General features: G+C 31.7%; 1 protein-coding gene, 1 long non-coding RNA gene and 1 pseudogene across 3 annotated transcripts; 2 read left to right on the forward strand and 1 right to left on the reverse strand.

Annotated features, from left to right (window-relative positions):
• The first annotated feature begins 588 nt into the window (after positions 1 to 588).
• On the forward strand, positions 589 to 1,440 carry LOC111027974. Its single transcript, XM_022306492.1, has 2 exons — positions 589 to 909; positions 991 to 1,440. Exons 1-2 carry the CDS (start codon positions 589 to 591, stop codon positions 1,438 to 1,440), a joined length of 771 nt encoding a protein of 256 aa, XP_022162184.1.
• Positions 1,441 to 3,867: 2,427 nt separating this feature from the next.
• Positions 3,868 to 6,520, reverse strand: LOC111027976 (annotated as a pseudogene).
• On the forward strand, positions 5,238 to 7,482 carry LOC111027977. 2 transcript variants are annotated; one of them, XR_002603861.1, is made up of 5 exons: positions 5,238 to 5,352; positions 5,438 to 5,716; positions 5,778 to 5,916; positions 5,982 to 6,138; positions 6,198 to 7,482. It is a non-coding gene; the product is annotated as an uncharacterized LOC111027977 (long non-coding RNA). The 2 variants fall into 2 exon arrangements; XR_002603862.1 differs by having other exon boundaries at positions 6,022 to 6,138.
• Positions 7,483 to 8,673: the final 1,191 nt, after the last annotated feature.

Genomic DNA, 8,673 nt, shown 5'->3' on the forward strand with positions numbered 1-8,673 from the left:
GAACTGGTTTTTCAATAAATGTTTTATTCATATAATTTGATTCATCATAAACATTTTCTTCTTCAGTATCGCTGTTTGGTTTTTCAGTTTTTGCTATATTTTCTTTGATATTAATTTGTTCTAAGTCATTTTCCAATGAATCGATCCATATTTTATGTGCATTTGGTTGATCACTCTCATCAAACGATCTACGACAAAATGGACGCGGCCGTTTGGACGCAGCCGTTTGGACGCGAGGTCATTTAGACGCGGCCGTTTGGACGCGGGTACATTTGAACGCGAAAAAAACATAAATTATAATAATATTTATTTTCCGGGTATAGGGAAACTATACCATAATCATAATTGATGTTATGGAATTCTTTATACCTATATTATATACTTATATATTATATCTATATAACATTATACTTTTATCATAATATTAGGGATTATTCGACGTTATCGAAAAACGTTATCGAGAAATTACGATTAAAATCCACTCGTAACCAACGAAAACTTTAGTTGACCGAAAGCAGTGATATCTACGTTACTTTTTTAATATAACAGCGATTTATTTAAACACAATATATAATATTTGAAGTAGTTATGGCATTAATAAAGTCAAATCGTAATGAATGCATTTTTACTGAAAATGGTTTTATATATTTATTTGACAAACCAAGTTCTGATTCGCTTAAAAAATTTTGGCAGTGTAAATACAAACGTAAGTGTAAGGCACGCGTTCATACAGGAATTGATAATTTAGAAGTACTGAAACGTATTAATGAACACACTCATGATTCGGAGGCTGCAAAAGTCGAGGCGATGGTTGCCATTAATCGTTTGAAAAATAGAGCAGCTGAAACCATGGAACCAACATCAACTGTAATCAACGAATGTATATCTGGATTATCAGAAGCGGCTAAGGTAATACTATTTTGTTATTAATTATATATATATAAAGTAGTAAAAAATATGTAGTTATTTATTTCATTTATTTTAATTTAGGGTGAAATTTCATCAAGTCTAGCATTGAAAAAAGTAGTCCGACGGAAACGAAATGAAATTAAAGCATCACCAAATGCACCACAAGATTTATTAACTTTAGAAATTCCAGACTCCTTTAAAGTATACTCACCATCAGCAGGTATGACTGAACCATTTTTACTAGACGATAGTGGACCGGGCATCGATCGTATTTTAATTTTTGGAAGAAACCGTAGTTTAGACATTTTATACAATTCAAAAGTTTGGTACTGTGATGGAACGTTTAAAATCGCTCCAGTTATTTTTTCTCAAGTTTTTGTCATACTTGCTGAAGCTTTGGGAGGTTTACACCCACTAATATACACTTTATTGCCAAACAAACAAGAAAAAACATACACTCATTTATTTAAAATGTTAAACGTCCATTTGTCCCTGTTCGCTCATCAAATACTACATCTTTTCCCACTATAACTTTACTTTTAGACGGATCCCATAGTCGATAACCGTTTACGCCTTACGGCATATCCTACCATTTGACATTTTTTTGATTTACTGTAAAATTTTGCACGAAGTTCTTTAGGTATATGACAGTATGCATTACAACCAAAGACTTTAAGATTGGCAACACTGGGTTTAAGACCATACCATAGCTCTGCTGGGGTTTTGTTATTCAATGACATTGTAGGAGACCTGTTCACTAAATAAGTTGCTGTAAAATTTGCTTCTCCCCACATTGTTTTAGACATCTGACTATCTATAACTAGTGTTCTACTTTTCTCAACCAGTGTTCTGTTCATTCTTTCAGCATTTCCATTTTGCTGTGGAGTATAAGGTACTGTATATAGTGGATTTGTATTCCTTTTTCCTCACAGAATTTTATGAACTTTTCTGGAATATATTCTCTGCCATTATCACATTTTAGAACAGAGATTTTTGAGGTAAACTTAGTAGTTGCCATCGCTTCATATTTTTGAAATGAACTAAATGCATCACTCTTTGCTTTCAATAAGTAGACAGTGCAAAAATGAGTGTAGTCATCGATAAATGTAATAAAATACTTGTAATTGTCCCAAGTGGATGGTGTAATAGGACCACATATATCTGAATGAATTATCTCAAGCGGTCTATGGGCTTTTGGTCTCTTGCCAGAAAAAGGTAATCGAAATTGCTTACCCATCATACAACTTTCGCAAATTATCTCTTTTATGTTTTTATCACCTTTTAAGTTAATTCCGTCAACCATTTTAATCAATTTTTATATGTACTGAGGATTTACATGTCCAAGTCTTTTATGCCACAGATCCACAGAGCTGGTAGTAAGAAAAGCTTCTACGTCTCCATGTTTCTTCTGTAATTCAAAAGTTACTTCATATATGGCTCCTTTTCTGTATCCAACAGCTATAAGACTAGTACCTCTGTATATTTTTGCTTTACCATCACCAAATATTATTTTCATAACGGCCATTTCTAATTTTCCTGCGGACAGCAAATTACGTCGCAGATCTTTAACATACATCACATCTTTTAAATAACATTTTTTAAAAAGATTATTATTAACAATGCTAATTAATGACAAATCGCCAATTTTTGTGCCTGATATAGTGTGACCACTTTTTGCAACTCCAATATCTATGAGTAAAGTCAAGTCATTTGAATCAGCAAAATATTGATCATCATTAATTAGATGATCTGTGCAGGCTGAATCTAGTAGCCATACTAATCGATTATTTCCTGTTTCCATGCATTCATGTTTGGTAGTGGCACTATTTTCAATTTGTTCAGCAATAAATACAACAGCATCTTCATCTTCATCATACGGATTGTTAGCCATATGTGCACTCTTCTTAAATGGTTTGGATTTTTCCAACTTACAACGATTACGTTTATGTCCCAATGCACCACATCCATAGCAACGAATTTCTTTCTTATTATAAGTATAAAATACATTAGAACTCTTACTTTCAGCAACTGTTGCACCAGATATTCCACAGCGTTTCACTTCTTCATCTAGAAGACGGCCTTTAACAAAATCTAGGGTTAAATTATCTGTTGACAAAGTCTCTATTGCAGTTATCACTACACTATATGACTCGGGTAAAGACAAAAGTAAATGACAAATAATGTCGTCATCCTCAATTTTGCTTCCTGCCGATTTGATGCTTCTAACCAGATCGTCAAACATCATGAAGTGTTCTTGAAGCGAATTATTCTCCTCGTGTTTCAAAGACATTAATTTTCTTTTTAAATATAGACGATTTGAAATACCTTTTCTTTCAAAAATTGATAAAAGTTTATCAAATTTTTCTTTAGAGGTATTACCGTCCCTTACATATTCTAAATGAGAGTCAGACACACATTGAATAATAATTGATTTAGCCTTACTGTCATCTTTCCCAAACTGAGTTTTTAACGATGCATCCGATATGCTAGATTTCTCGGTTTGAATACAATACAGAACACCTTGATCTTCAAGAATGGCTTCAACCCGAAACCGCCAACTGGAGAAATCCTTGCCACTAAACGATGTAATACCATACCGGCTACCACCATCATCCCTTGACTTATACATGACACTTGTTTTTCATCCAAACTAATCCAATTTAAATACAACTAAGCCACGTACAACTAGCGTTAGATCTGGGCCCATAACCTGAAGTAAATTGAATTCAGTGACAAAACAACACGATGCAAGTTAACATAATTAATACGAAATTTAATAAGTATAAATACTAAAATTTAGAAAAACGAACATAACATAAAAACATGTAATATATCTTATCAACATTAATATGATAAGAGATTACATTGATTTTCAATCAGTGTCAATTTCTCTATAATAAGCAAAATATACCAATGGTCAAACACAAATGATAGATATTTATTATGTAGAGGAAGAATTAATACACCTTTATAATATAATGAAACCTATATATTAGAATTAAAGAAAAATAATATTAATAGGAAAACCTCACGGATGAAATCCCATATATTATGGTGTTTTGACAATAAAGTGGAGTGAAACGATTCCAAATAATTATAGGTCCTGTATTCACATCCAAAAATGCTCAAAATCCTTGGTCCAACTTGAGACAACCAGTATCTTTCAAAGTATCAAATGAGGAAAGTTCTCAAATGTTCCTCAATGTCAGGAAACTGTTGAACATAATTAATGATAGCCCTGAAACCATCATTAATGTCATGTTGAGGACAATCCGGATGGACTCTGTGTGCAGGTAAATGTAGTAGAACTAATACCTAAAATTGTGAAATAAAAAAAAAAGAAAACTACTATAATGCTATACTACTACAATGCTTATACAACCATTCTTAAAACTCTGGCTGCAATAGGGCTACTTTGAAAAATATGGTACACACTGTTCAATCTCCGTTTGCTGTATCTTATGACTGCCTGTGAAATGAAATTCAGATAAATTCGAAGATTGTGTTGAAAATGCCATTCTTAGTTTGTACTCTTTTTACTTAAATATACCTGGCAAAAGTGAAACCAACAACCAATCAATTTAGTTTCAGGCATTACAGTTTGAACTGCATTCATTAGTGGCATTTCAAAATCTGTTATGATACACGATACACAGTTGTTCGTAATCTAATGGCAGCAAATTACGGATTACATTCAGAAGGGCTTGGTAGCTTTCTTGGTTCATTGAAATGAGGAATGCATATTCCATTGGGAATGACTGCAAAGAACAAGGTATACCATTTACTTGATAAACTATTATTAGAGCATATATTTATATGCACTAAAAAAAGTTTCAAAATATGACGTGCAAGAAAAAAAAACTTTATCGCAAATTAAAATTGTATGTCAGTAACTTTTTAAACCTTATACCCTTAGCTGACCTCAAAATTAACTCATATTATTAGAGATCCCTGTTTATTTTGTATACCACATGCTGCTTCCCTTACATGTTGTTCTACATTCGTATTTGGACTTATTATTGGTCAGCTTTTATTAAAATTAATAATTACTTGGTGCCACATGATGATTATTCAATTATTCTTTAGGCTTAAAATATTATTGTATACATTTTTTTTTTAATTTTCTCTTCAATAAACAATACATTTTTAATTTTAATACAATATTATTGTTATTATTATTTGTAGTAAATTCTACTAACTACACTCCTATACACTATCTGGAATGTGATAAAAGCACCATTTTTAAGTTCTGATGGACTTTTAGGAACTATTTTGAACGTACCATCAATTCCAGCTACAACAACAGTGCCCAATTCTGCTCGATACCTTTCTATTGTTTCCATATTGGCAAATACAACACCTACTTGGTTGCAATCAACTACCAAAGCCCAATCACTTCGAAAAAATCTGCGTATTATAAAATATATTAGTATACTTCATCATGTAAGTGATTGATTTGTTATGAATACTATGATTAACTTTTTGCTTTTATTATTAAACTATTAATATTTTTTTTTTTTTTACCTAGTCGGAGGTCTTCGAATCGTGTGACTGTACTTTTCGTGGATGGGATCATTTAATATTTTTACTAAATGATCTAGTGAGCTGGGAAGAGGGGATCGCCTACAACGTCGCTGTCTTGTAAGCCTGTGTTCTGTTTGAAGATATGTATAGTTTTCTGCTGCTTCAGGGTGACTACAATTTCAATTTTTAAGAACAATGAAATGTATTATTGTTTCATGGTTATACTTACTTGACAATTTCCTGATTGTACACTAATCTAACAGAAGAGGATAAATTTCCAGGTGTAAGGACTCTTTTAGAAATTGCTTCTCTAAAGAATGCTAATGGTTTATTAATTATTTCAGGACTATGGATATGCTTCCGGTTTAATGACAGGTAACCTGGATTGTTCAAGTTAACACTAGCTGTAGCAAGGCAAAATGGCCAATCATAATGATTTTTTCTGTGGCAAACTAAATATCTTTAAGAACATAAAAGATAAAGGTGATTATTTCATTTTTAGTATTAGTAATAATTAATTTTAATTTTCTAATCATAATTTTCATCAGGAGTATAGACAAACGGTTTCGTACAGAACTTTTTTTATAGTACTTAAAATTTAAGTTGTCCACATAAACTTGAGATCCAACCTGAACTCCTGGAATTATGGTGTAAGTCTCGGGATTTTGTTCTACTGGAACTATGTTATTTAATATAATATTACAAGTATTAATTTTTATTATACAGTCAAAAAAACATTTTAACAGAAAGCCAATTTTTTTTAGACAAGACAACAGAGGTTCTAAATTAATTCACCTTCATTTTCTCCGTCGGAAAAGACATCGTCATCATCATCATCATCATCATCAGACTCGCCACAATTTAGTGTCTCTACTTCATCAACAATGATGAACAGACATTGGTCTGGATACATAACTAAATTAGGTGGTAAATAATTAAATTATTTTATAACACTTATATATTCTTTTATATTATACATATTATGTTTAAATAAATAAATAAATAGGTTATTAAATGTAAAGATACCTGGTAAAAAATAATCGTGGTCTCGTAAATGTAAAGGTCTGTCCACTTGTTGATCATTCATTTTTTTATACAGTTAGAATAATAATTATTATACACTTAAACAGTTAGGTTAAGTCAAAAATGTTTTGCCAAATAAAGTATATAAGTAATACTTGTCAATGTATTAAAAAAAAAAATCTAAATAACTCAAAAACGTTGCACTCACTCCATATAAATAACAACAACAGACCAACTAAAAATAGAACAAATTGTATAATATGATAAACTATAGTTTTTATCAGCCATTATCAATATTCTGACATGGTTAAATACAAAAATATAATTTTCTGTGTTTTCTGAAAATGTATTTTTTAAAATTAACCAAAGAACTGCCTAGAATATTGTTTAAATTATTAAATGTATTATCTTCTAAACACTTTAGATTTTGGCCTGCTAAGTATTCCATTACTCAAACATTACCTGAATCATTTAAAATAAATTATCCAAATTGCAAAAGAATAATAGATTGTACCTAAAATAAAGTTGAACAGCCAAGTACTGTTGAACAGCTTGTTAATCATCATCATGTTTGTATTATGTATTATTAAATAACATCATTATGTATCAAATTATATATTTTTTTATAAATACCTAATATTTGTAAATTATAATCACCATAAATTATCAAAAATATATATTACTTTTAATACAACTAAATGAGTACATTTAGAAAATGATTTCAACTCGAATAAAACAAAACTTACAAATAAAATATTAGTTATACGAATAAGATAGGTTATTAAAAATATTGTGCAGCATCAAAATTATCAACCAATTTTGGTTAAAAAAAAGGACATTCAAACCACTGCAATGCATTAAAAATTGACATTTAATATAATATTCGTGTGTAATTCTTAAAGTTAATTTTCCATTTGTATTAAAAAAAAGTATTGCATAGCATAATAATATAATTATATTGTCCCCTAGAGTGCGCTGTATTTAGCGTCTCTATTCTAGTAAAATGAATACTTCGGGGTTTTTTTTTCAAGGTTGGTACCATGATATGACATAGTTCTTATCATAATTAGGATAACTGTATCGTCCGTATCTCGCCGGAAGTATACATCCGGTCCATAGAACACTATAGAAGCGACACTCTCGGGGTTTATGTGTTTAGAATTCTTAACGGCCTTGAAACGGTTCGTGAATAGCGTAATGAAAATAATTTTTTGAAGGTGCACTGTAACTGAATAGTTGTGGGGTTTAGACAGTTACTATTCTGAATTCGCATAGTACCAAATACATTTTCCAAACAATCTTGGTTCAATCTCATTGTCATTAGTTCAATCTCTTGATCATATTTTGATAATATATTATGTAATTTAATTTTTTTTTTTATTCGTGTCAGGCGCATAGTGTAACAGTAATAATAATAATGATATAAGTTGTTAAAAAAATTAAAAAACAAATAGATAAATAAAATTAACTTTAAAATAAACATTTCACAATATTAATAAATAAGGTAAAATAGAAAGGTACGTTAATGGTGGATTTATATTATTTCTGCCCAGATGCGGGCTACGTTAATTCCTTGGCTTGTGCCTTTGTGAATGTCTTCTGGGGTGCAGGTTTGGGAGCAAGCTGTGCATGTGATAATGTGTTGCATTGTCTGTACTTCTCCACATATGCACAAGGTGTCTGTGCTATCTAGCAATCCCCATTTTATTAGATTGTCTTTCGTTCGTCCAATTCCTGTCCTAAGTCTGTTTAGTGTTCGCCAAACCGGCCATGTTTCATTATGACCAGATGGGAGCGACTCGTTCGGCACCCAGCTGGAGGTACTGCTTATCTCATTTCTCCATCTGGTCGTTCTTTCTACTTCAGGATGTGTTGATGAGATGGCTTTTGTATGGTTCATGAAACTCTTCATGGATTTAAGGCGAGGGAGTTGTGGAGTTATACCGTACATAGGGTGTCGTGGATCTGCTGTTATTTTCGTTCTCTCCCAGTCTGCTTGCGTGGATCTTCTTATTGGCGGAGGGGCTATTCCTGAAAGTATATATAATTGTTCTACCGGCGTATTTTTTAGGCAACCAGTTATGAGTCGGCAGGACTCGTTTAGTGCGACATCGACCTTTTTAGTATGTGCTGACCTACCCCATACTGGACTGGCATATTCTCCCGCTGAAAAACATAAGGCTAATGCCGTAGTTCTTAGGACGTGGGGATTACAGC

The sequence above is a fragment of the Myzus persicae genome, unplaced genomic scaffold (assembly GCF_001856785.1).
Source record: "Myzus persicae strain clone G006 unplaced genomic scaffold, MPER_G0061.0, whole genome shotgun sequence".
Classification (NCBI taxonomy): Eukaryota; Metazoa; Arthropoda; class Insecta; order Hemiptera; family Aphididae; genus Myzus; species Myzus persicae.

Bases quoted from the DNA above. Each gene is read 5' to 3' on its own strand.
- LOC111027974 (XM_022306492.1), top strand. From the start codon at position 589: ATGGCATTAATAAAGTCAAATCGTAATGAATGCATTTTTACTGAAAAT. The intron at 910-990 runs GTAATACTATTT...ATTTTAATTTAG, and splicing joins GATTATCAGAAGCGGCTAAG to GGTGAAATTTCATCAAGTCT.